Source organism: Ursus maritimus, unplaced genomic scaffold (genome assembly GCF_017311325.1).
Source record: "Ursus maritimus isolate PB19 unplaced genomic scaffold, ASM1731132v1 scaffold_17, whole genome shotgun sequence".
Classification (NCBI taxonomy): domain Eukaryota; kingdom Metazoa; phylum Chordata; class Mammalia; order Carnivora; family Ursidae; genus Ursus; species Ursus maritimus.
The window spans coordinates 18,317,157-18,345,087 of NW_024424119.1; the positions used below are offsets into that span (position 1 = coordinate 18,317,157).

Consider the following 27,931-nt stretch of genomic DNA (forward strand, 5'->3'; position numbering starts at 1 on the left):
CAAGGAAGAGCATTAGCACATGAAAATGGAGGGAGAAATGACAACAGGAAAATATTAACAATAAAGTGCTAATTTCAGAATTTTACTTAGAGCCGGCCCTGTACCTAAGAAAAAAGGAAGCATTTTATTTCCTCCTGTACCATGGTCTCAGTTCCTAGGACCCAAAACTCAGGCTAGCACTAGTATTATAATCCATTTCCTAGGAAAAAGGACTCAGACTAATACTACTAGGATTACAATCTATGGACTGGTATGAGAATCTAATGCCATTTTTAACATTTTTTTTTTTTTTTTGCCCTTCCCTGCCTCCCCTCGAGTCCCCATTTATAACATTTTAGACACTGCATATTGTTACACACAACTGACTTAAAAATCACTATGTGGAATACAAATCACATGTAAACTAAAACTACCCATAGTTCAATCCTAGATTTCATGCCCAACTAACCAATTTAGCCTCATGCGTAAAAGAATTTGTTTACTAAAATTAACCAAAATATGTATTTTTAAAAGGAGTAACTATATAAAGGAACTTCTGAGTTTCTTTTCATTTCATATGACTAAATTAAATTTTCATAATTTTGTTTAGTTTACAGTGTGGCTGTATTTTTGAAAGGGGAAAGAGGTGCCTGGGTGCTTTAGCCAGGTAAGCGTCTGACTCTTGATTTCAGCTCAGTTCATGATCTCAGGGTTGTGACATCGAGCCCGTCAGGCTCCATACTCAGCATGGAGTCTACTTGAGATTCTCTTCCTCTCAAAAGAAAAAAAAAAAAAAAAAAGAGATTCTCTTCCTCTCTCTTTGCCCCTTCCTACCCCCCCCCCACGTGTGCATGGTCTCTCTCTGTCTGCATGGTCTGTCTCTAAAATAAATGAATTAATAAACAAAATCTTTAAAAGGAACGACATACAATTGTTTCTATAAATACAGAATTACTATATAATTTGAGGTTTAAAAATATGAATTTAAAGTAAAAACCTGCTATAGATCTTAGATCTTGGTTTTTATTTAAATAGCTAATCATAATGGATGTTTAAACACATCAAAAGCAAAAAAAAAAAAAAAAAATCAACCAACACTGATGAAAGTACAGAAGACTTTCCTAACTTACCTGTAAAAGGATCTGAAAAACTGGTGTTCCCAAGTCCTAACATTTGACCTTTTGTGTTATCAATAATAAATTTAGCCACTTGATCCAAAAACATGGGATTCAAATCATTCTTCTGTAAGAAGTTATATGCAGTTAACCAGGGATCATCACTGATGTTATATGGCAATTTATATGACGGTCCACCTTCATTGACATCAATTGAGAAAACATAATCAAATTCCTTCAATAGGAATACAAAAGGAGATAAACGATTACTAACTTATCTGTTCATATTAATGACATATATATCACAGATATTATATGTCCTTTTTAAAATAATTATTATAACACTTAAACTTTCTCCTAAGTGCAATGTTAAAATCTTCCACTTGGCATATGATGATTGATAGCGACCATCTACGTGTGCTGCAAGATTAGCATTTCACTAGGGGTGGAGGCAGGGGATGTATTACAACTACACATTAATTCTAAGGCCAAAGGAGGGTTTCCAATTGGTTGATCTCGAGGCCAAAAGGTATTAGCTGTTACCATGCCCCACTCAGCAAAACATGCTGGCATTATAAGCACTGCCCTGCAGCGTCCCTCCTATCTTGTCAAGTTAAATATAGCGAGGCATAAAGCATTAGGTGAAAGGTGGCACAGAAGCTTCTAATTCAAAATGGTTGGGACAGCTTATGCTTGGTAAGTACCCAAAGACAAACAGTGGCTAATCTATCAAATGCAGCTCCCCTACATGGAAAGAGCTTTTTTAAAAATCAATTTCAAGGCAGGGAAAAGAGGAAATCTTCTCCATAGAAATGAATTTTTCAATGTCAAACACCAAAGAAAATGTTATTAGCATGGGGAAAAGGGAAAAGAAAACCTTTGTCTACTGCTTTAAGATAAATGGTAATTAGAAAGTAGAAGTTGACATACTTTCCCTTCATATAAAACTTTTCCAGATGTTTGCTGATTAGCACCAGATGAGCCAACAACATCACCGATTTTTATCCACCTCCCTTCACTAACACTCCACTGATAGGCTTCGACTTTCTCCCCATCTCTGATTAGACGAGTCTGTCCTTCTCTAGTACCTTAAAATAAAATATTTAAGAATCAAAGGTAGAATAGCGAGTAAAATTCAAAGCCACTTAGATAAAAATTTTTTAACTTTAAAATTTATACATAAAATAGAGTATGTATTTGGTTTAATGAAAATTTTATTAAAATATTTTAAAATGTTACTCTACTGGAAAGTGGCCCAAAAGAAAATAACGTTTAAAAGGAACCTGTATAAACAGAGGAAGGTTAAAAAAGTATGTTTCTACTGGAAAGGAGCCAGACCACTAAAAATAAAAGAAGTTTTATTACTTAATATCTTCTGACAACACTTTCACTTTAGTAAATGACTCTCTATTCTTCTAGCTGCTCAGGCCAAAAAGTACACAAGAGTCTGATTCCTATTTCCCTGACCTCCATGGCCAATCCTTCAGCAAATTCTATCTGTTTCAAATTTAAAAAAGATCTAGAAAACTATCTCTTCTTGCCATCTCTAATAAATCTAATAAAAACCGTTACCCAACGGTACAAGCCACCATCATTTCTCAGTTGGACTGATCTAATGGCCTCCTACTCTTGCCCCGGGGCTCCCTAAAGTCTACATTCAACCCAGCAACCACAAAAATTCTTTCAAAAGTTGAACGCACTCCTGCCACTCCTCTGCTGGAGGCCCTTCAATGGCTTCCCATCTCTTGGTTAAGGCCTAAGTCCTTGGAATGAGGTACAAGGCCAAATATATCATCCTCTCTGACTTCACCTTCCACTACTCCTCCCCTCAACCCATCTCCCCACTTCAGCCATGGAGTCTTTACACTGGTTCTTAATTCTGTCTATGACACTCTTCACACAGATGTTGGCAAGATTTGCTCCCTTGCTTCCTTAACGACTTGATGTCACATTCTCAGCAAAGCCTTCCATGGCAGAGAGAGCCAGGTGTCCTCCAGAGATTCACGCTTCTATTCCATAGGGGAGAGCTGTGACTGAAGCTATAGCAAGGTGCAGTTCCTAGATGCCACACACCAAGAAGTGGTCAGTGGAATCTGAGCGGGTGTGTTATGAGCCAGTTCTAGGTCTAGTCCACCATCCTCTACCCTCCCCTTTTATTCTGTCCGATGGCTGAATGTCTCTACACAAGAGGACCTTGGAAGCTCCATGCTGAAGATGGTGGTTTTCATCAGCCTGGGTCCCTGAATGGCCACGAGGAGCAAAACTGCTCTACAAACATGCTCAGCATACCTTGCCATCAACTGAACTTTGAATGTGCAACAAATAAACTTCTCCCGTATTAAGTCACTGAGATTTTTAGAGTTTATCTAAAACATTAGTTACAGCAACTAACACTATCCTAAATATTATATATTTCCTAACCATTGTATCTAAAATTACAAAACACCGCAACTCCTGCTTTGTTTCCCATGGTACTTATCACTATCTGACATACTTACACCACTACTTATTTACTTTTATAGAACATAAATTTATGAGAACAGAGATTATTGTTCCTCTTGTTATTTGCTGCATTCCCAAGAGCTTAGAACAATGCCTGGAACACACTGGGCACTTAGTAAATATTTTCTGTATGTGTGTGTTTGTGTGTCTGTAATGACAGACTACATTTTATAAAGAATTTTAAGAATAGTAAAAACATGACAGCATAATGGATCAGTTCTCAAACGTTTGATTTCAAGATCTCTTCACAGTCATAAAAGTTATTCAGAAGCCCAAAGAACTTTTATTAATGTGGGTTATATCAATTGACTTATATTGGATTTGAAATTAAAAAGTAAAATATGTTCACTTAATGGAAAACAATAACATATATTACATACTGAATAAATAATATTTTAATGAAAAATGAGAATAGTTTTAGAAATTTACTGAGAAGACTGGCATTGTTTTATGTATTTATAAATCTCTTTACTGTTTCTCTTAATAGAAAACAGCTGGATTACCATACCTGCCTCTGCATTCAGTCTGTTGCAATCTGTTGTTTCAAGTATATAAAGAAAATCCAACCTCATGCAGATAATATAATTCAAAGAGAAATGACTAGTTTAATAGCCTTTTCAGAAAAATGTGAATATTCTACAAATAAAAGGTCTTTAAAGGTTATACTTTAGAATTTGAAATCATATCAATGCATTTTTTTTAAGCTCTATTAAACACTAAAATCCATTGGTCTATCTTACAAACTCCTGGTAGCAGATACAAATTTTCCAAAATTTCAATTTTCACTTGAGAGTTTTGAATTTTATCTTTAGCAGTAAATACTGTATTTTCCTTAAAGTGACATGGTCACTTTGTTCTTTTACAAAAAAATGTCTGCCCTAAACCCAAGCTTAATAACCACAGTTAGTTGTTCTTTGAAATAAATATGGCATTCCAGGAAAAAGTTCAACCTGAAACTCAGAGGAATGCACAAGTACTTATCCTCAAAACACCATGGTACTCCAAAGTACTCTGGAGTACTTTATCTGTACTTTACATTTTGTCAACTAGAATATTAACAAACACATGTACTAAAGGGTCGAGATGTAGTAAAATTAATTTTTAATGTTAACTTCATCAAGGACATTCTTATGGGCAAATGGCTTTTTATTTTTTTTAACTACAACTACCTGCCAGTGAAGAGCACAGCAACTACCAGAACAGTCTGGTGCCACTGCCTTGTTTGTATACTAAGGAGTCAGCAGTTTTGGGGTTTTTTTAATCCACCACTGCTTTTGGACAGTAAGTGCAAATGTTAACACAATGGAAAAGTCAAATAACAGCTTAGTGTTATAAAACTAGTTTGACTTTATGGACATTCTGAAAGCCTCTCAGAATTCCCAAGGGTCTATGGATGAAGTTCTGAGAACCAGTGATATAACAGATCAGGCATGTATGTAGATTTCATTTGAAAGAACCACTGCCCTCTGATTTAAACTCAAATGATCCTCAACTGGGTAAGCAGACATTGCTTTTTTTGAACTCATTTTTATTTTTAGTCTATACAACCTCTCTCAGAGAATCCAACCAACCAAAAAGTATTAAATGATTTTGAGTACCTACTATACATGAGCTAAGTATTAGGACATTTATTTAAAACAAAAACAAGATTCCTGTTTATGAGGAGTTTAGTTCAAAGTCTTTAAAACTGTGAGACAGAGGCAGGAACATGGCTTCTCACAGTGGTTAAGTATAACAGTAAAAATTCTAAAAAAAAATCCCTGACAATGAGAATAACACTTAATGACTTGCAGAACCACCTCTTTTTTCTTATCATTCTAATTATTCCCAAAGGCAAACATGGTAGCATTTTTTACTACTATATACACTGAAATATTTACCAGGTTCATTCAGATGTTCCCTCCCAGGAAGCTGCTCAGCATTAATATCCCCTAAATCACCAGTCTTGGAATCAATGGTTGCCTGAGAGAGTTCTTTTTCAAAAGCCTTGATTTCCTCAGTACTTGCTGTCCGATCCTCTGATTCTGTAAACACTCTAATAATACCATCACTATAAGGAAAAAACAAACTGATATGAAGTCACTGCCACAGTGCATGAACATTATCACACCTGAATGATCCAAAGCAAAAATAATCTGTGTTTGTGAATATGAGACACATTACTATGTATTTACGGCTGAGTGGAGCACTATGCTGACTTCACACATTATCCTCTGCTGCTTTCTAAAGCCATGTTTAGGGTAGAAAAAAGATAATTTAAGGGAAAAGTCACTGGCAAAGGACAGAGAAATATATATTTGACACAATTTTGAATTCCAAGCATTTACCATCATAAAAATCTAGAGACAAAACATACACTTCAAGTCAGTATTACATAGCTACGAGAGTATAAAGAAGGGCAGAGGGTTTGTTTACTTTACAAAGGATTCAAATACCCACCATAAAGCTTAGAAAATAGAAGATGCTCATGATCTGTCTTTTTGGGAAACACGGAGTCTGTCTTTACTCTGATTAACTAGTGATGTAATCCTAATCAAGAAAAAACCAGCCTCGCCTTGGACTAGACAGCAACCCCAACCTCTAGTTTTGGGTAGGAGGGGCAAGTTAGCCACTTTCAAATGCATTAATCCTGCCCAATTCTAGAGAGAACTTGGTTTCTTACTTAACCTTCCATTAACAGGAACCTCACCCTTTCAGTTTGTTTATTTTTCTTCAACTTTAAATATGCTTGGGTGGGGGGGAATAATGAAGCCAACAAATCTGCACTTGACCCAGCCAAAAAGTAAATCACCTCCCTTATTAGACCCTCTATCCCTGCTGCTTTCTTTTTCTCTCTGCCTTCCACACCAGATCCACGGGCATGAGTGTGGCTCACCCCCACTCAGACCTCAGAAGTCTAAAACTGAGGTCCTCACCTCTGCACCACACCAATCCTCTCACTTCCCCAGTTTTATTAATGCAATCATGAAAAGTTAGCTTTATGCTTTCATCCTTCTTCTGATCATCCTTCCTCTGTAATATCTCGTATTTTGGCCTCTTATCTATTAGCACTGTGGGGATAATATTTCATAATGGCACATCCCTATTACTGTAACTGCTTTCTAAATTGCTCTCCTGCCCACTGTCACCACTAGTTAAATCCAACCTACAAATGTAATAATTCGCAGGTTATGCTTTAATTATGTCACTTCTTCAAAAGCTAGAACCCCTTACCTCAAGCACAGAATCTAAAAAATGCCTGGCATTCAAGGTTTTCCATAGTTATGCTCTGCTTTATTGCCTTACTACCTTACCAATATTCCCCACTTTTCCCCAGCATGAGTCCTCCACCATTTTCCTTCATTTCCCACACACACTCTCGTGCCCATGCCACACTTTATACCACTTGTTTTGACAGAAGTTATCATCTCCCTTCTTACTCCTTATCTGTCAATATTCAATTCAAATTTCTTCTTCTTCAGAAAGTTTTCCCACACTAATCTCTATCTTCTCCAATTTCTTTTACATTCAATGTTTTGACTGCACAACCTACAGTACAACACCAGTGTTATATATCACGTATCATTAATGTAAAAGTTGTCATGCCCAGTACTGGTTTTTCAGTCCAGAAATATACATATGGTCTCCCAATTCACCTGAAGTTCCCTTATGGCTTATCTCTGTACACTAGAGAGTCTACCAAAGGCCTAGACACATGATTATTTATTGACTGACTAGAATATAAATACCTCGCACCAACCACAATGTCACCATTGTCTAGAACACAGCAGCACCATATAGACTGAGCCGGAAGTCGGATTGTTTGAGCACATTCCCCATGTTTCCAGATTCTCAGAGATCTGTCCTCTGCCGTTGTTACAAAATCTAAAGTTAATGAACATAGGAAAAATTAGTTTGAATAAATAAAATTAAATACATGTATTACATATCACCTTCCCAGGCAGGCATAAGGATTTTTTTTAACCCCAAACTATTTTAAAATTAGTTCTACATTTTATGTATTTGTCACTTATACCATATACAACTTCAAAAATCACATTTTCTGTATTTCACACCTTACATACTATGCACTTTGCATCAATAAATTATACAAAGTCTTTCCTCAAATACCCAAAACCTTTTTGTCATAACCATCAAATGTGAATTAATATAAAGATGACCACACAATTTTCTCCTTTACAAGAAGATCCTTAATGAGATAAAGCTACTACATTATTGAAATCACAGTTAGTAAACTGATAATTAGCACTCCTACCCATACCTCAAGAATGGAATGGAACAATACTCGATATAAAATTTTAAATATGTAATGTATGCTAATCTTACCTTTACAATTTGGAAAGACAGATATGCTATAAATGTAATTGGTATGTCCATAATATACTTCAAGACACTCGCCAGTGATTTGCCACCTTCTAATACTAGCATCATTTGCACAGGAAAGAAATTCTGTTTCACTCAAAATTGCTAAACCTCTTACACAGTCTTCATGCCCTGTATGAAAAGAAGAATAATACAAACCAGTAAGATGGATGATTTCAATGATGGATCTATGTATTTAACTAACATTATAAAACATGTCAGTGAGTAGTAATAACTGATTTTCAAAGCAGAGAAATTAAGTTTTTTCTGTAGAAAAGTCTGGTAACCAAACTTTGTATTTTAGGTTTGGCAATATTTTTTATCACCAGCCTTCAGAAGTTATTTTACATTTATCTTATCTTCTCCAAATTATTTCCTGAAGCTCTCCAGAAATAAGATTCTGATCCCAAAAATTCTTCATTTTTACCTGACAATTCATTTTCAACTTTTCGTCCCCAATAACAAGAGTAATTCATAACATACAAAACATTCAAACATGACAAAGAGTAATAGCCCCTAAATTTCTCAAAACATAATACTGAAATTAATATTTATAAGGCACTAATGAAAATTTAAAAAATTAAATTATAAAAAAGATTTCAATTATTTAAAGATTTGAAATAAAAACTATTATAGAAAAGTAAACTTTATTAAAGTATGAAAGAATCGGTTAAGAGAGATTAATTTATCTGAAACCACACAACTAGTGGAAAAGCTAAAACAAGAATTCGAGTTTCCTGCCTGCAATAATCCTACTTTTTTTTTTTCCTAAAGATTTTATTTATTTGACAGAGAGAGACACAGCGAGAGAGAGAACACAAGCAGGGGGAGTGGGAGAGGGAGAAGTAGGCTTCCCGCCGAGCAGGGAGCCCAACTCGGGGCTCGATCCCAGGACCCTGGGATTATGACCTGAGCCGAAGGCAGATGCTTAACGACTGAGCCACCCAGGCGCCCCAATAATCCCACTTCTTCTGATCCAACAAATCATAACTTCTCCCCTGATTCAACCAAAACACAAATATAAAACCAAACATTACTGCTTTAAATCAGCAGAAACATTTCATAATATATATAAATGCAAGCATTAAAATGATACAATAAAAACTAATGACCAATTTTTTATAAGGCAAGATTTTATGGAATAAACTTCATTATTCTTAACTATGTAACTAGAAAAATACATATAATCCATTAATAAAAAAGTTTAAAATGTTTTTAAAAACTTCATAAAAGTCAATTTCTTTCAATATTAATTGAGGCAGTGCAGAAGATATTACTTTTTTTTTAAGGAGAGAACATTTTCTGAAGCTAACGACCTAATAAAGGAGATCAGGAATCAATTCCATGTTCAGTATTTGCTGCTTTAGATTAGCTACTGAAGATTAATAACAACTTGATAACATATATTATATGTATGGAAGCAGGAACACAGTGATGCTTAGTTACAACGTGTGCATCTATAGATAGTTTTATCTTCACAAAGGGACTTCTTGAAGTATTATCCAGACTAGTGATCAGTTTTGAAGGAGAAAATAAAAGAGAGGAAAAACAACAAAAAAAATTCACACCAAAAATTTAACTGCTCCACAAATAAATCATCAATACGAGTATTAGTCAGCAGATGCCACAGTGCAGGAGTTATTTAATAGGTGAGGTTCAAAAAGACTACCCACCTAAAATCCCAACATAAGCCTGAAATTTGTTATTACTAAATAATGTACTTCAAAATTCACAAAAGCACTAATGGTATCTTCCTCCATATATGAAATTAACAGTAGTGACCCACCATCAATAAGGTTTATGCTTGAAAGTTTCACGCTGAACTTGTTAAACCAAAAACAAATTGCATACCATATTATAAGCTCATCAATTAGCCATTTACTAGTCAACATCTAGTTGTTTTATGAGAGGTTTCATTATGTCTTTTAAAAGATTTTAAATATTAGGGGCGCCTGGGTGGCACAGCGGTTAAGCGTCTGCCTTCGGCTCAGGGCGTGATCCCGGCGTTGTGGGATCGAGCCCCACATCAGGCTCCTCCGCTATGAGCCTGCTTCTTCCTCTCCCACTCCCCCTGCTTGTGTTCCCTCTCTCGCTGGCTGTCTCTATCTCTGTCAAATAAATAAAATCTTTAAAAAAAAAAAAAAAAGATTTTAAATATTAGTTGTCAGAAAAGTTACATATACCCAAATTAAATGGTTCAAATACACTGGATGTTTTTCAAATACCATTTCAAGCTTCTAAGCTTTTGAGAAAACACCATTGGAGTGAATATGAAGTGATGAGGCTATAAATGTTGTCTACTCCGATCTTACCTGAAAAAGTCCTCTCACACCTTCCAGCTTTCCACAGTTTAATAGTCTTGTCTGCTGATCCAGTTAACATTAAGCCCTGCTCAGGTAAGATCTTTACTGCCCATACTGCAGCTGTATGACCCTGTGAGTGAAATGGGAATTAACTTAAGTTGCCACAGAATCATCACATTTAATTATTATGTAGAACATTCACACAGAACTACTACCGTACCTGTAAGGTCATCATGCACTTGTCATTCAGCCAGACTTTAGCAGTGGTGTCCCATGAGCCACTAAGTAATGTCCCAAATTTTCCAGATGAAAGACTACAAACTAAAGGGGAAAAAGGCATTAGTTAATACAATGTTATATAGAAAAATATTCAACCTTGCTAGTTATTGGAGCATTGCAATTTTATTTTTTAATTTTTAAAAAAGATTTATGTATTTGAGGGGCGCCTGGGTGGCACAGCAGTTGAGCGTCTGCCTTCGACTCAGGGTGTGGTCCCGGCGTTGTGGGATCGAGCCCCACATCAGGCTCCTCCACTGGGAATCTGCTTCTTCCTCTCCCACTCCCCCTGCTTGTGTTCCCTCTCTCGCTGGCTGTCTCTATCTCTGTCGAATAAATAAATAAAATCTTTAAAAAAAAAAAAAGATTTATGTATTTGAGAGAGAGAGAGAGAATCTGAAGCAGACTCCACACTGAGCATGGAGCCTGACGCAGGGCTCGATGTCATGACCCTGAAATCAAGACCTAAGCCTAAGCCAAGAGTCAGATGCTTAACCGACTCTGCCACCCAGGCACCCACAAAGCACCGCAATTTTAAACATTTTTTGAACTGACAGTAACTTGGGCACTTAAGGCTTAACTCAATGGAGATGCAGAAGAGTGTAGCGATCAAGAGCAGACCCTGGGCCAGAATGTCTGGGTGCAAGTGCGATGTGCTACTTATGGACTGTCTGACCAAGGGATAACCTCTGATTCCTCACCTGTAAAATGAGGGAACAGGATCAAATGGGTTGCACAATGCCTTCTGGTTATAAAAACCACATAGAAAGATAATGCAAATGATTCTAAAATGCTGTTTATAAAGATATTTAATTAAAATGACAAAAAAAAAACACAAACCACTGGAGCCCAGCTAAATATTCAACAGTAATGGAATAGGTAACTAAATGTCTTATTATCTTAATATAAAATTATACAAGCTAAAAATTAAACGTGAAAAATTATCTAAAAAAACACAAACAAAAAAGAGTTCTGATTAAAAATGGCAGATTGTTGGGGCGCCTGGGCGGCTCAGTCAATTGAGCATCTGGCTCACTTTCAGCTCAAGTCATGATATCAGGGTCCTCAGACTGAGTCCTGTGTCAGGCTCCGAGCTCAGTGGGGAGTCTGCTAGAGATTCTCTCCCTCTGCCCCTCTCCACAGTCATTCCCTTGCTTGCTCGCTCGTGCTCTCTCTCTCAAGTAAATAAATCTTTCAAAAAAATTTGGCAGATTGTTCACAGTAAAGCTATCAATGGTATTATTCTACAAGGACAAAGAAAACAGAAAATAACATAACTGACTTAGCAAAATGGAGGAGATCATAATTTAAACACCCACAGAGAGAGATTAGAAAGAGTGACTCCCACCAGGGAACCCTCATGAGACTCAATATCCAGCTACTACGTTAGATGGAGAATGGGGCTAGGAAGAGGACTTGAAATGCTAGATCTCTCCTTTCAGCCTACATTGCCAGGAAAGTACATCCTCACCCACTGCAGAAAACTGAAGGTTTATTCTCTAGAGAAACTGAAGCACAATTTGTAGATTCAGGCAGCTGGGCAAAATAAAGGTCTGGAATAAGAAGCTCATGAAACACAAGGGAAATAAATGGAAAATCTACATCCCTTTCTCCCACAATACCAGCAGCCATGCATATATTCCCCTCCACCCAGGCAAGAGACAGGAGAGTTCTGCTTTAGAAGGCTGAATAATGCTAAAGAACTTCAGATAAGGACATGTGTGAGGTGTCCCATCTAAAAGGTCAGACCACCACCAGATTGCCTTCTAATGAAGCCCACCAATCACCAAAATCTATCTACACAAGCTAAAAAGTTTTCATTCTACTTCTTTATATCTTATTCTTAGATATAAGCAGCCAATTTAATATCAACAAGCATTTAATCAAAGTCTCCAACATGAAAGACAAAAATCAAAACAAAGAAACACAAAAATAAGGCGGAAGGGGGTAGGCAATCCAGAAGAGACAAATCCAACTTTAGGAAGCCAAAAAAAAAAAAAAAAAAGAAAAGAAAAGATGTGGGTGCCTGGGTGGCACAGTTGCTTAAAGCATCCGACTCTTGGTTTCAGGGCTCAGGTCAGGATCTCAGGGTCATGAGATCAAGCCCCACGCTCAGTCTGGAGTCTGCTTAAGACTCTCTCTCCCTCTGCCACTCTCTCTTCCCCAGGACTATCTCTCTAATAAATAAATAAATCTTTAAAAAAAAAAAAGGAAGTAAAAACACATACAAAAACAACAAAAAACGAATACTATAATATTTGCAAATAGGTTAAGATATTATATAAGAAAAGCTAGTGACAGAACAAGAAAAATAAAAGCTAAAAGTAGAAGAACCAAACCAAAACAAAATGGCACTAGAAAAAAAAAGTCTCCCCAGAGAATTAGACTAAAAAGTCAAAGACGCAAAAAATGGAAAAAGTGTAAAAAGTCAGAAAATAATTTCAGAATGTTCAATATCCAATGAAAGGGACTCCAGAAAGAGATAATAGGGGACAGGGCAGAGGGGACAAAGAAATAATACAAGAAAGACTCGAAAGTGAAGGACACAAATGTTTAAATTCAATGAACCCACAAAGGTGCCAAATTTAAGGTACTTTCAGAGACAGAGATGTACCGTGAAAATCTGTTACATCAGAAATAGAGATGATCCTAAAAGCTTACAAGGGGACCAGCAGTGTGTCTCATAGAAGATGGGAAATCAGAACAGCATCAAACTCTTCAGTTAACACCAGACACTAAAAGCCAATAGAGCAATGCCGTCAAAATTCTAAGATTAAATGATTAAAAAAAAAAAGATTGTATTTATTTATTTGACAGAGAGAGAGACAGCCAGTGAGAGAGGGAACACAAGCAGGGGGAGTGGGAGAAGAAGAATCAGGCTCCCAGCGGAGAGGCCTGACATGGGGCTCGATCCCACTACGCCAGGATCATGCCCTGAGCCAAAGGCAGACGCTTAACAACTGAACCACCCAGGCACCCCATATGATTAAATGATTTTAACACAGGATTTCACATCTAGCCAACTTAACAACCAGATGTAAGGACAGAATAAAGCCATTTTCTTTTTTTTTTTTTTTTTTTTTAAGATTTTATTTATTTATGTGACAGAGAGACAGCCAGCGAGAGACGGAACACAGCAGGGGGAGTGGGAGAGGAAGAAGCAGGCTCACAGCGGAGGAGCCTGACGTGGGACTCGATCCCGAAACGCCAGGATCACGCCCTGAGCGGAAGGCAGACGCTTTCACGACTGCGCTACCCAGGCGCCCCAGAATAAAGCCATTTTCTAATATACAAATATATTTAAAATAGCCCTATGTCGCAGCTTTCTTAAGAAGCTACAATAGCTTTATCACACCAAAACGAAAGTGCAAGCTAAAAATGATAAAAATATGGGAATTTTTTCTAGGAAATATATTGGCAAAGGGGAATACAGGGTTGACATCAGCCCAGAGCATCAATCCAACAGCAGGCCTGAAGAGGTAAGTTTCCAGGAAAAACATGGAACACATAAATATTGTGATGTGTGTGGTAGCCATTAGTGATATTCATCAGATATTTTCTGCTCTTTACCTTCTAAACAAATGGTAATACTGAACTTGCCCAGTTTTTTTTGGCTTTAGGCATGCCACATGACTTGTTCTGGCATTGAAAAATGAGCAGAAATGTTATTCACCAGTAGAAACTTTAAGGACAGGTACACGATTAAGCCATCCATGTTCCCTCCCTGCTGCTGTGAAAGTGTCTTTCACAGTGTCTGTGAAAGCACGTATTGAGATGAAGCCTCTGTCACCCCAGATCCCTGCATAATTTTAAGGAGCAGAGCCCCCTGCTGCACTGCACTAGATCTGTAAGAAGCAAAGCAAACTTTTCTTGTGTTAAGCTCCAGAAATTCTGGAATTGTCTATTACAAGGTCACCTAGCCTACCTGACTGATTCAGAAACTGGTAGCACAAGTGAGGCCCTGCTGAAACAAAAACCTAAAAATGGCATTAGATTAATGGGCAGGTAGTGAGGAAGACACTGTCATCAGACAACGGAAGTGGGGTAACCCTTACGCAGTGAGGAGCATCTGGTGAAACTGCTGCCGGCAATAACCCAAGACAAGATATAGACTCGTAGCTCAAAAGAAAGAGGTTGGAAAATGGGACTTCGGTGATAGACGTCAGTTGCTATCAGTTACATCTAAGTACTAAAAGAATGGAATGAGATCAAGAAGTGGCTGGTTCTCACGCAGGAATGGAGTTCAGAAACTAGGGACTTGCAGGGTGAGAAGAGCCAACTGCCTCTCAACCCCAAATGATAAAATACAAACCTGAGAAGGCCATTTAGCAGCAAAGGACAAATGAAACTCAGCCATGCAAGAGGAACAAATCAAAAACACGACCAGCATGCACAGTGCCAACATTTCTAAATGGATTTTAAGTATATTCAAAGCAAAGGAAATTAGGTTGTCACCATGAAAATAAATGCCTTCAGCTCGGTGAATGGCTCAAGGAAAAGAACCTGAGGGTGCAGCTTTCCCAATGAGCTCTGACAGGCTCAAGGCTTCAGTAGTAATATCTGGAAAGGCAGGTAGGAAAAGAGGAAAGGAGAGAGGAGGAGAAATACAACAAATCAGGCTACAGCTGAGGGTATGGCTATTGACACAGAGGTCTGACTGGAATCAAATAGGCAAGAAGCCTAATAAGAGAGTTGCATTGCCAAGAACTAAAAAAAAAAGTCTGTGACTGTTCAAGACTTAAAATGACCCCTATGCACCAAATCTTATAGGCAGAAGGCAAGCTGAGAATGTTGTTCCGTCTCCAAGGAGGGTATGCATCAAGGTGACCAAGGAGAATAATAGAAAAGAAAGAATACTCAGGAAGGCTGAAGGAGAGCTGTGAAGAATAATGGACTGGGGAACCCCTTTTAGAGACCAGAGAGACCAGATCACAAAAATCTCTTCACTCTCCAAGTAGGTAAGTTCTTGAAACAGACGCCCGTCTAGATGTCAATATGACTACAGATTAGGAACTGCTGTCTTGCACCATTCCCTTTTCTGAATGGCAGTGTTGGCTCTGATTACCCTACAGTTCCACAACTGTATAACTGGGTGAATGGATGACAGAGAACCTGTGTTTTTAGCCCACAGATCTCTGACTTCAAGAGAGGGCTGGACCTGATGTCAAAACACCTGAGCACCACCTCTCTCACGCTTAAAACAATATCTATCACCCAGAGATTCTTAACTTTGGGATTGATGCTCTAACTGGATGGGAAATTTGGCTTGTCTGACACTGAGAGAGAGGTGGGTATGTTCTGCCTGCATAAGGGACAGCAAGCTGAATAACTGATAACCAGAGGCAGACTGTGGTAGCTTGCCCTTTCTGTGCATGACGTTAGGCACAGCCAATGATGCACACATTAGTCAACAGTATGAATGGTGGCTGACACTTTCAGGTAAATGCTTTCAAGAGTCAATGCATTATTAATCACACTGCCCTTTCTCTGCTACAACAAACTCCAGAAGCATATAGTAAGAGAGAGCCCCCAATCAGTCTGGGTCCCTGAGAAACTCCAGGAGCAGATTCCCTTCACTAATCCATGATGACTATGTACAGTGAGTGAGAAATACTCCTGTGTGATGACACTGAGATCAGGGAAGTGTTTGTTACTATAACATAACTTAGCCTATTCTGATTCATTATGTGTTAGACTATTTGAAAAATGTAACAGGCATTTAGGAAACTTCCTGCAACCCTTGTAAAATATCAGCTACAGTTATGCAGAAAAATATGGAAATGAAAAAAAGGGGCCATTAACTTTAGGAAAAAACAATTTTTAACCTGGATAGGAATATAATTTAAGAACAATATATGTACTGATTACATTTAAACAAACATTCCCCAAATTCTGTTACCTACTCTACTCCAAAAAAATCTTAAGTGACTTTCATAAATATATATAATATAATAAAACTAAAAACAAGTAGAAAAGCAAGTAGGACAAAAGGAAAATAGGATTTGTATGTAAAATATGAAGTTGTAAACAGGTGCTGGTGTTGAGCTTCTGCAAAGAAGCAGAAACCTTTGCTTAGTGATACTAAGAGACACACAGTCGTTACCATGTGCCAGACACCATAAAAAGTACATTACATTCCACAAGAACCCCAGGAACTAAGGGCTGCTGTTATTTCCATTTAACAGATGAGGAAACTAAAGTTCAGAGAAATGAAATGAAATGATTTTAATCTTTAAAATGAAAAAAATTAGATAATCAGGAAATAGTCTTGGTAATTGAAACAGAAAATACCTTCTGTGGATCTGTAAAGTATTACCTATGCTTAGTCATAGGGACAAAGACCGAAACAGATTACTGTACACATAAAAATATGATTACTGTATCTGAATATTGAAATCAAAGTAAAATTTTCCATTTATATGAAAAGTTCCTTTTCAAATAATTAAAAATTTAAAAAAATCAACTTAAAGGTTATGCATCCTCAGTTGTTCTTTAAACTCAAATGTCCAGAAGAGTAGTAAATTTAACCATTTGATTTTATATTAATACATTATTCATGAACCAGTCTAAAAACAAAGAACCATAAGTTTTCAGGAAATGGTTAATTTTTAAAAACTTTTTTCTTTTGGATAAACTTATTTCTCAGATAATAATAATTTACCTCCAAAAATATATACCATGTATTTCCTAACGGATAATTGTGAATCAAGCTGAATTTACAAAATAACGTTCGGTTTTTAAATCTGTGGGAACAGGAGGTTCTCTCATAAGAAGAATTAGCTGCCAATTCCAATTTTCTAAATGTCTCACCTTGACAGTTGTAATTGGGAATGCTTTTTATATTCTCTCAGAGATCAATGTAACATATAATTCAAGAGAAACATTATTTTGAGAGATCAGAAAACTTCTTTCTTAAAATATCTTTCACGATCAGGCAGAAAGGACGAATAACAAAATAAATCTCTTTCAATAAGCATAGGGAGCATTTAGCTTTGAATAGGTAGGGGAGAAAAGCCTTACGATATCATATAATGTAACATAAAATTACTTAGAATCACAACTTATAGGTGCGCCTGGGTGGCACAGCAGTTAAGCGTCTGCCTTCGGCTCAGGGCGTGATCCCGGCGTTGTGGGATCGAGCCCCACATCGGGCTCCTCCGCTGTGAGCCTGCTTCTTCCTCTCCCACTCCCCCTGCTTGTGTTCCCTCTCTCGCTGGCTGTCTCTATCTCTGTCAAATAAATAAATAAAAAAATCTTAAAAAAAAAAAAAAGAATCACAACTTATAATGAAACTGGGAAGTGTTATACATATCAACTAAAAGATAGTACTACTCTACTATCTAGAAAATAAGATTTGGACTAGAAAACTGACCAAAAAATAATATAAGAATGTCAATCATTAATTTCTTCAGCTAAATTCACTAGCATGGTATGGGGTATCAAAGGAGGGGAAAAAAAACAAATAATATTTGGCCTCTAAAACATCAAGCAAACTAACAAAATAACAAAAGATTACCTTATAATAAAGTACAAATAAATCAGGCAGAAAAAAACACCCTACAAAACTGAAACAGTAGTTTTTACTCTACAGATTTCTGTAAGATCTCATAACACCGTAAAAGATCAAGACAAACATGATTACATAAAAATTGACTTTTGCACTACAAAAAAAATTGCAAAGTAAAAAAGATAACAAAATGGGAAAAAAACTGTGATTTGTATCAACGGGTTAATAACTCTAATTAAGGATTTCAAAAATGGCCAGTAACCCTGTATTAAATGGGCAAGAGTTTTTAATACAGTTCACAGGAAAAAGAAGGATAAAAATCCCTTCCATATAGGAAGATGCCCCTCTCTATAAAAAGAGAGATGCAAATTTCACTTTTCACTTATCATTTTGGCAACAATCTAAAAATCTGACATCATACTCCATCGGTAAGGAAAATAGGGACTCATGATGCTGCTGGAAATGCAGAAAAAGTTACAACTAATGAAGGGACTCCACAATACTCAACAAAAAACTACTTTGCACTTATAACAAAACATATATGCACTTATCTTTTGATCCAGAAATGGATATTATACCTAAGTGACACTTCCAAGAGAAAGAAATGACATATGTACAGAGCCATTTATCATGGCAGTATCTGTACTAGCAAAAGATTGCAAACTCAGATGCCTATCAATAGGGGACTAGTTGAATAAGCTAGAATCACCATAGCACAGCTAGCTAAACAGTGAATAAAAATGCCACTGTAAAAACGAATGAAGAAGATGTCTATATAGCATAATAAAGAGATCTCCAAGGTGGTAATATTATCAAGCAAAAAGAGGAAGGCAGAAAATTTCATATAGTATCTTTTTATCTTTTATATATAAAGGAGCAATATAAATATACATACCTATCCGCTAACAAATTTAATAAAAAATATAAGGAAAAAGATAGTGCAAGAAGGCAACACAGACTAAATCTAGACTTCTTTGAACATACCTTGTTGTTTTCCTTTGAAATTGTATATATTTTATAGAATTATAGAACAAGATAAGGTTTAAAAAATTCCTGTTGAACACCATTACAGCCCAAACTGAGGTTTCCAGTTATTATTGCCCCATTAAAAAAACAAAAGCAAAAAACAGGGCTTCTTGGTGAAACAGCTGATTTCAGGTCTAGAAGAAGAAATGCATAAAGTGAACCTGGAACATTCTGTAGTACCAAAAGCAAGGAAGATTGCTAAAGGTCTTATCAAAAGTCCACCAGGGCCAATTTAAAGAGGTTTCCAACGGTCAAATATGGGACAATTTGAGAATGAAAAAGAAGAAAAAAAAAAGATGCTAGGAAACCTGCTCACTCTGAAACTCTGTAAAAGAGCATTTATCCTGCCTTCCCTGTATAAAAGTCTCCCATGTAACCAAAGAATTGATATGAGAAAATTCTATATTTAAAAAAATGCTAGCTTATAAATGCAAAAATAATGGTAGAATTAGAGTACATAGATCTTGCAAATCTTAATGAAATACTAGATCTGTGTGTGATCATCAATACATGCTAAAAACCATTACATAAAAGACTGATGGGAATTTAAAATGAATGAATGATACAACACTTGAACCTACTAATTAATCTTAACATCACAGAGATGTTAAGTGCCTCTTAATGTGCTACAGCTGAAAGTATGCAATACTACCTATAACGTGTATTTGCCAAGAACTTGATCTGAATTAAGCTTCTAGATCTAATAGCTTATAAGACATACAGGGGATTGAGGAACATATAAAAGTAAACAATGAGGCTTTAATCAGCAAAGTTCAGATTGCAGGAAAGCCTACAGGATAAATTAGCTGGTTTCAAATAGAGAGGGGGAAAAAAAAGGAAAGAAACCCATAGATGAAAAGACATGTGGACCTTAGTTCAGTCACAGTTCAAATTGTAAAAAAACATTTATGAGACAACTGAGTATAATTTGAGCCTTCATGGGATACTTGATAATAAGAAATTAGGTTTTGTTTTAGGCGTAATGATTATTAAAAAAAAAATTCTTATCTTTTAGAGGGATCAACAAACTATGGCCTATGGGCCACCCGTTTTTGTACAGTGTACAAACTAGGAATAGTTTTTACATTTTTAAGTGATTGAGGGAAAAAACTGAAAGATATTTCCCGATATGTGAAAATTATGACATTCAAATTTCAGTGTCCATAAATAGAGATTTATTGAAATACAGACATGCTCATTCATTTATTTATTGTCAATGGCTGCTTTTGTACACAACAGCAGAGTTGAAAAGTTGTAAAAGTGACCACATGGCCTGCAAAGCCTAAAATATTTACTATCTGGCCCTTTACAGAAAAGGTTTGCCAAACCCTAATTTAAAGCTACATATTAAGGTATTTACAAATGAAACAGTATATTGGAAATCTCCTTTAAAATAATGTTGTGGAAGAGGGGATAGATGAAACAAGACAGGCCGCATGCTGACAATACATATAACGCTATGTAAATACGTGGGTGGAAAAGAGCATTATTCTCTTTTATATATAACTACTTATAAAATACTGTGTTTATACTCTTATATACATGTCAAGACTTCCTTAATAAAGTTTAAAAAGTCTGTATCACTCTGTATTAAAGATTTCACATACATACGCACAAAACATCTTACAAATTTTTTTAAAGGAATTAAGTTTAAAGTGTTGATGGGCCATACTATTTGCTTACAGATCCAGACATAAAATAGGTACACATATTGCACTGATTAATAAGCATATCATTTTATAACAAAGAGCCATGAAGCCACACACAAATCCAGGAACATCAATCAGAAATATACACAAATCACAGAAAACAATATTCAGAATATTCTTCAGTTATGATATCAAGGCCCTAAACACATTTGTTCTTGGTCTTCGATCTGCTGTATAAATACAGATATAACAACCAAAAGATGGAGAAATGTTTTTAGTCTTCCTATGTTAATTCCTTGCACAAAATAGTTGAAAAACCAAAACCACAAAGTGAATTAAAATTATACGACTTCTTCCTTTTGTAATGGTACACTACTTTTTACATATATAAGCATGTCAACCTTTACTGATGACAACAATAAATCTGTAACAGAGAATTTACAGAATGATGACGATCGAAAAAGGTTTTCACTACCAAGCTATAGCCATAGGTAAAACAAACAATAAATAGTACGGAATGCAGATATGTGAATTTTATTTTCCAAAGGATGAAACTTCTTCAAATAGAAAAAAAACCAAAGCATTATACTCACCAGTATTCTTGTGACCTTTCAGTATATAAAGTGGTGCTGGACTTTCCAGTGAGAAAATGCAAATATTGTGGTCATTTCCTCCAGTGGCGATCAGTCCATGAGGGTACATGTCACTTGAAGGTATGATGCATACACAAGATACAAAATTGGAGTGGCCACTCATACAGTGCATTTCTGTAAAGCCCCTGTTAGGACTAGAAAGACATGATAATTAATAAGACATACATGTGGCCCCTGACTTAGCATAGGACATGAGATGAATTGTCAGAGTACTCATTTTCTTTTAGTGTTCAGGTTGAACTTTACAGTACATGTTACTTTAAGGATCTATTGTTTTAAGTTAAATATTAAATATCTAATTTTATTAGCTACTATTGAGATTCACATCAAATTCAAAGTTTAATTTGTACTTCACGGAGAAAAGTATGTTAATTAAGGGAAAGAAAAAGGAGGAAAGAGAGGGAAACAAGTATCATAAATGGCTTTTTCTCATATTCCATCTTTATTTATATTCATCTGTGACTGTCACCCTCAGAAATCCCTAGTGAAGTGAAACATTCATGCAATTAGGAATAATGGAATCTACTATCGAGAAGCCTTAAACACAAGGAGTATATTTTCACACTATGAAATATTAATTTAGTACCCATTAGTATAGTATGTATATCTAAATAGCTAGACCATCAATCATCTTCAATATGCAAACCAAGGGAATACAGGGATATAAAAACGACTGTTCTAGAGACACAGCATATTAATAAATGTCTTGGGATTAGAAAGATTATCAGCTTCTGGGGTGCCTGGGTGGCTCAGTTGGTTAAGCGTCCTACTCTCGATCTCAGCTCAGGTCTTGATCTCAGGGTCATGAGTTCAACCCCTGTGTTGGGCTCCACGCTGGGCATGGAGCCTACCAGGAAGGGAGGAAGGAAGGAAGGAAGGAAGGAAGGAAGGAATTTAGGTTAGTTATCAATTTGTTTTATTCATCAGTCACTCAGCATCACTGCCTGACCTAACAAGTCAAACAACAGATTACAATATACTATGTGAAGGCAGTAAGTTAGCTGCTGAGAGGAATATAAAGAATTATATCCATGACTCAAGCTAAATCAAAAAGTTTACAATGTAGTGGAAGGAGACAGGACAATTGCATATAAAAGACTCCCAGATAAACATAAATACACACACATTTCAAAGAAAAGCATAAACCCACAAGGCCAGGGAGAATGAGAAGAAAAAGAAACAGGAATATAACTTGGAATACTGAAAGCTGATTAAAAAATAGCAAAGGCTATAGGAGACCTGAGAAAACTGAGTTCTAAGTAGGTATTAGGCAAAGTAGAGGACCAGTCTGCCAATGAATCCCCAAAAAGCTCAAGAATATTAGCGGCACTACCCATGAATAGGGACAAAAAAAGGGTAGGAACTAGAATAAGGAAGACTACTGAAAATCTTCAGAATCAGTTGGAGGCCAAATCATATGAAAAAACCCTCAAAGGAAGGTATTTGGTAGTAGCTATTTTTAACTTATCCACTTTATTATTTTTTTTAAATATGCTTTTAGAAAGCATTTTATCAACAGGCCTACAGAAATCCAAAAGATAGGATGTGTTTAAAAATCTATATTATATAAACCGCTAAATCTACTTATTTGTGACTCTTAGCACTTCCTACTATAGATGTTTCTGTGCATCTTCTTTAGTGGTCTATGAAGTTCTGAAAGGCAAAATCCAGATCTAATTCTTCTTTTTATCCCCCCAAGTTCCTAACACAATGTTATATGTGGTAAGCATTAAATATTTCTTGAATTGATGGAAAAAAATACTTAATACCAGTGTTAAGGGGGGGGGAAGCAGCTATATATCCCAGCCAGACAACTGCCCGTCTTGCACCCAGAAAAGCTGAAAATCTTTGACTGGAAGGACACAAGGCATAGCTGAGACTTGGGGTATGAGGAACCGGTACCTTCACAAGGGCAGTCATTCTCCAGGCAGATCAGTCCAATGAAATGGTCCAGCCAGATAACCCTACACTGAAGCTCATAGCCAGCAAGCCCCAACCATGGGGAGACTCTCCCAGGAGCTTTTTGGTCCTCCACTCTTAACAATGAGCACAAAACAAGGATGACCAGACATATGGGGAAAGCACTCTTCACCATGAAATATAGTGATCAAAATAAATAGGGAGGGGAAAAAACCAATTTGAAGGAAACAGACCACTAAGAAAAAAATAACTTAAAAAAATCATCACTATCATTCTTAGAGATATATTGCAACCATGGAACAGGAACATAATTTCACAAAAAGTCAAAGCAATTTCTGAGAGAATACAGCAGAGAGAGAGAGAGAGGGAAAATAAATTCAGAAACAAGTTCAATATCTGAATTAAAAGTTCCAGAAAATAAGGACAGAGAAAATCAAGAGGAAGAAACCTAAGAACTGATTTAAGAAAATGTCCCAGAACTTACAGACATGAGTTTTCACATTAAAGGGCCCTCTAATGGCCCAGAACAATGCATGAATATACACTGTATTCCAGAGAGAAAAAAATAATAGCTCAAGAATCAGATTGGCTTCAGACTTCTCAATTGTAACATTAAAGCCTAGAATACAATGGAGCAATGGCTCCTTAATTCTGAAGGAAAACTATTTGGGAATTAGAACGGTAGTACAAACATTTAAATTTTTATTCAAGTGGCAAGCAGAATAAAATCATTTTCAGACTTGCAAGGTCTAATACATTTATCACCAATGCACTTTATTTCAGGAAGTTCCTGAAGAATATGCTCCAGTAAGTCACCAGGAAAGAAAACTAAGAAGTAAAAGGACACAGATAACAGAAATCCAATACAAGAGGCCCGAAAGAGGGAACTGTAGAGAGCAAAATGAAGGCAGATGGCTGGATTTGTTGTGCACCAGACGTAGACAGACCAGTTTTCATTGCCGGGAAGATGAAACTAAAATATCCAGGGTGTCTAAAGCTCTTGAGAAGAGATTTAGGCAACTAGCTAGGAATATGAAGTTGAATTGGTGATAAATACATAGAAAATGAAACAAATGAAAACCTAAAAGAGGGCACTTACTAGCAACAGGGAGATCATAAAATGGTTGAGGAAAAGTTATCATAGTTTATTTCACAGCTCCGGTGTAAATAGACTGTGTGTGCAGTCATAAAATACTGATTTCGTCTAAATTAAGGTTAACTACAAGGGTTAGAGCATAGAAAAAATGCATATATGATGGGGATTGTTAGGGGGCAGAAAGAGAGCTAAATACTCCATAGTATGAACAAAAATGCCTAAAATATTTTTAAAATAAAAAGAAATAGCAATAAAGCACTTTATACATAGATGTGCAAGTAAAATACAAAAAATAAGCAGTTAAAAGAGAGAAAAATTTTGCCTCCAAGAAAGGGAAATTGGAGTTGAGAAGAGAATGGCTCTGATTTCTCAACAAACCCCATGGAACTAACTGAACTTAGGACTCAAAGTGCTGAGTGTTTACATGAGGGAGAAATCATTTCAACCTCAGCATGGTCAGGGAAGATTTAAAACACAACCTTAAACCTGAAGTTGCATCTTTCAAATATGGGTAGTTTTCAAAAGGCAATGCAACAGTTGGTAACCGACTTGAGAAATTGTTTAATTTGAAGTGCGCTTACAGAGAGGCCTGAAGCAGTCTGAAACAATGGCATGTTGACTGGTTCAGTTCAGTGTCTAACCAAAAAATAATGTCTCCATTCTGAAGGGTCTTCTGAAGGCCCAGAGAATTTCTGGATTTTCAATGGGCTTTTGCGAAAGACACAGTATCTTGTTTAGTGCATCCTAGAATAGAACTACTTTGCTTCCCTAAAACTAAATTAAATTCCCCCAGCAGTCCCAAGCCATCTGTATACTAACTACCCTGATCAAGAACTCCATCAACAATGTACACGGGAAAACAATTTTCATTTACTATTTGGCCGCATTTACAGCACTTTATTAACTTTATTAACATACCATGAAATAGAAATTGTCAGGATGTCAGCCTTGAGGACACTTTTTATATGGGTGTAGAAAAGACTCATCACCCAGTGACTATGAGATGCCCTACTCTAAGCATTTGGAAATCGGAGAGAAAACAATCTTATCTCGCTAATCACCCACTATCCACTCCTGCGGGCGGCACAATGCAGGCTCTCAATGAGTGTTAGCTGAATAAATTCATGAATGATTTCGAACACAAAACCAAAAACATGAGTTTAAAAAAAAAAACCCCACTTTTCTGGGCACCTGGGTGGCACAGTCGGTTAAATGTCTGCCTTCGGCTCAGGTCATGATCCCAGGATCCTGGGATCAAGACCCACATGGCAAGGAGTCTGCTTTGCCCTCTGCCCCTCCCCCCACTCATGCTTGTGCTCATTCTCTCTCTCTCTCTCTGAAAGAAATAAATCTTTAAAAAAAAAACACCACTTTTCAAATAGATGATTTCGGCCTCAAATTCCTGAAGTTCCTGAAAAATGCAAATGCTCCAGTGATTTAAGCTACAAAAGTTAGCAGAGTCCTACAAAACATGTGAAGTTTAATGACGGGACTTGACTATGACAGCGGGCATACTTTAGTTAATCCTTACTGCAATGTTTATATCCTACTAGGTATATGCTTCTACTGAACTCAATTTTAAAGATATAAGCTTAATCAGTAATGACACTCGAATACACAAAAAGTTAGGTGTTAGTGTTACTAAGTGATTTGGAATATCACAGAATCTTAGAAAGAGACCATTAGAGATCATCTCATCCAATTCAATATGCTCTACAATATTTCTAGTCTGTTTTATCATCATGTATTGGCTGCACTACAGCAAAAGCCTCCAGATTTCCACATTTATTCCTTGGCAATCCAATCTCCTCCAGCAGCTAGAAGAACTTCTCAACAGGTCAATCAAATCATGCTGCTCCCTGCATGAAACTCACTGAAGGCTTCTGCTTACTCCTCACAGCACTCATACCATAGCATCTGGTTCCAGCCAACCTCTGGCTCCCGCCAACCTCTGGCTCCCGCCCTCACCTCACAGCTCATTCCCTCCCGCACAAAGGGACTTGCCTCTTTCTTAATCCAGCGTCTCTGTGCTTGATCCTCCTAATGCCTACAAAGCTCTTTGAATTCATCCCTCCTCATTCCTTGCTCCCATGACCAGGTCCACCTTGGTTATCAGCTTTAAAAAACAAAACCCTCCTCGGAGGGGCTTCCTTTAACATCCCTTCCCTCAATTCTATATTTGCTTTTTTCATAGTACACATGCCAGTGAATAATTATTTTACATTTTTCTGATCCACCTTCCCTCCCAGACTATAAGAAAGCTCCATGAAAACGGGGAACTTGTCTGTTGTCTTATTCTTCTTCAGGATTGTAAACAAATAGGAGGCACCCAACCAACAGTTATCATCTGAATTTATGCATGGTTACCCAAACTCTGAGGGAAACCCATACTAATGGGAGACTTACTACAGAACAAAGCAAATCATCTGAAGTTTTCTCTTTCTAAACTGAAAGCGGTCTCCTGGGTCATAAATTTCCTGTTACAACCAGCCAAATCAGAACTGACCCCTTGAACTTGATTTGGACCTGAGCTTAACCTTCTGTTCCTTAATTTATCTTTTTGGTTAATCCCTCTGACAATCTTTTGAAGGCAATGGGCTTTCTCTCAAGAAAACAGTACATCCCTACACATCCACAAAACATGGGAAAAGTTTCATTCCCTCCATCTAGGCCCACCCCACACTACGGCCCACTCCAGACTAAGAAACTCTAATTTGGACAATAAGGAGAGCAGCCAAGGCAACTTTCTGCCACGCAATTTTTCAGAACTAAGGTTCTCAAAAATTAAAAGTTCTCAAAAATTAAATGTGAGGGAAAACTACAGAGCAAATTCTAGGGAAAGAAGAGGATTTACTTCAATTACATGTCAGATGTTTCACAATGTCTCATTTGGGGTGGTGCACCTAGCACAAATAAATTTTCAAATCTAAAAGAAACACAGGAAATCATCGCCCAATAGATAAGAGGTTCGTCCAAGGTCACCCACCCGTTAGTGGTCAAGTTAGGACAAGAACATACGTCTCTATTATCCGCTAGGACAAGAATGTACGTCTGTTACCCGAAAGCGGTGCTCTTTCCACCTATATCTCACAGGTTTCTTACACAGTGCGCCCAGAGTACAAGTGCTCTCAGAACTGGGAGGGAACGAGGACTGGAGTGAAGGCCGGGGAGAGTGAAGAGTAACAGCAGGGAACGTCCCTCTCTTCCCATCAGCACTAGGAAGCTTGCAACACAGGCGGGGGTGGGTGGTGGGAGCCCCCGGACTCGCAGCGCTCACCTGTCTGGGACCCAGAGGCGGGTAGTGCGGTCTCGGGACACGGACACAAAGGCCCCCGGCGGATAGAGGCTGCATACCAGGCCCCGCACATCCAGCTCGTGACCTGAGAGAGAGCAGCTTAGCCGGTACCTGGCGGCGCCGCTCGCCATGGCCCTCGTCGGTCCGGCTCCCGGGGCCCAGGCACCGCGCGAGATCAGTCCGCAGGGGAGGCCGGGGGTGCGCCGGAGCGCGGCGGGCGAGTGGCCTGCAGGTGAGAGGCCGCTGAG

General features: G+C 37.3%; 1 protein-coding gene across 2 annotated transcripts in view; it reads right to left on the minus strand.

Moving 5' to 3' along the window:
• PLAA (phospholipase A2 activating protein) overlaps window positions 1-27,915 on the minus strand; it is a 39,027-nt gene extending 11,112 nt beyond the window's left edge. For both annotated transcript variants that reach the window (XM_040631487.1, XM_008695077.2), the window contains exons 1-9: window positions 27,666-27,915; window positions 21,313-21,506; window positions 10,482-10,582; window positions 10,271-10,391; window positions 7,923-8,090; window positions 7,325-7,460; window positions 5,477-5,646; window positions 2,025-2,182; window positions 1,110-1,329 (exon numbers count right to left, since the gene is read on the minus strand). In XM_040631487.1, coding sequence (XP_040487421.1) covers window positions 1,110-1,329; window positions 2,025-2,182; window positions 5,477-5,646; window positions 7,325-7,460; window positions 7,923-8,090; window positions 10,271-10,391; window positions 10,482-10,582; window positions 21,313-21,506; window positions 27,666-27,814 — 1,417 coding nt within the window. In that variant the 5' untranslated portion in view covers window positions 27,815-27,915. The remainder of the gene's footprint in view (window positions 1-1,109; window positions 1,330-2,024; window positions 2,183-5,476; window positions 5,647-7,324; window positions 7,461-7,922; window positions 8,091-10,270; window positions 10,392-10,481; window positions 10,583-21,312; window positions 21,507-27,665) is intronic.
• Between the last annotated feature and the right edge of the window lie 16 nt (window positions 27,916-27,931).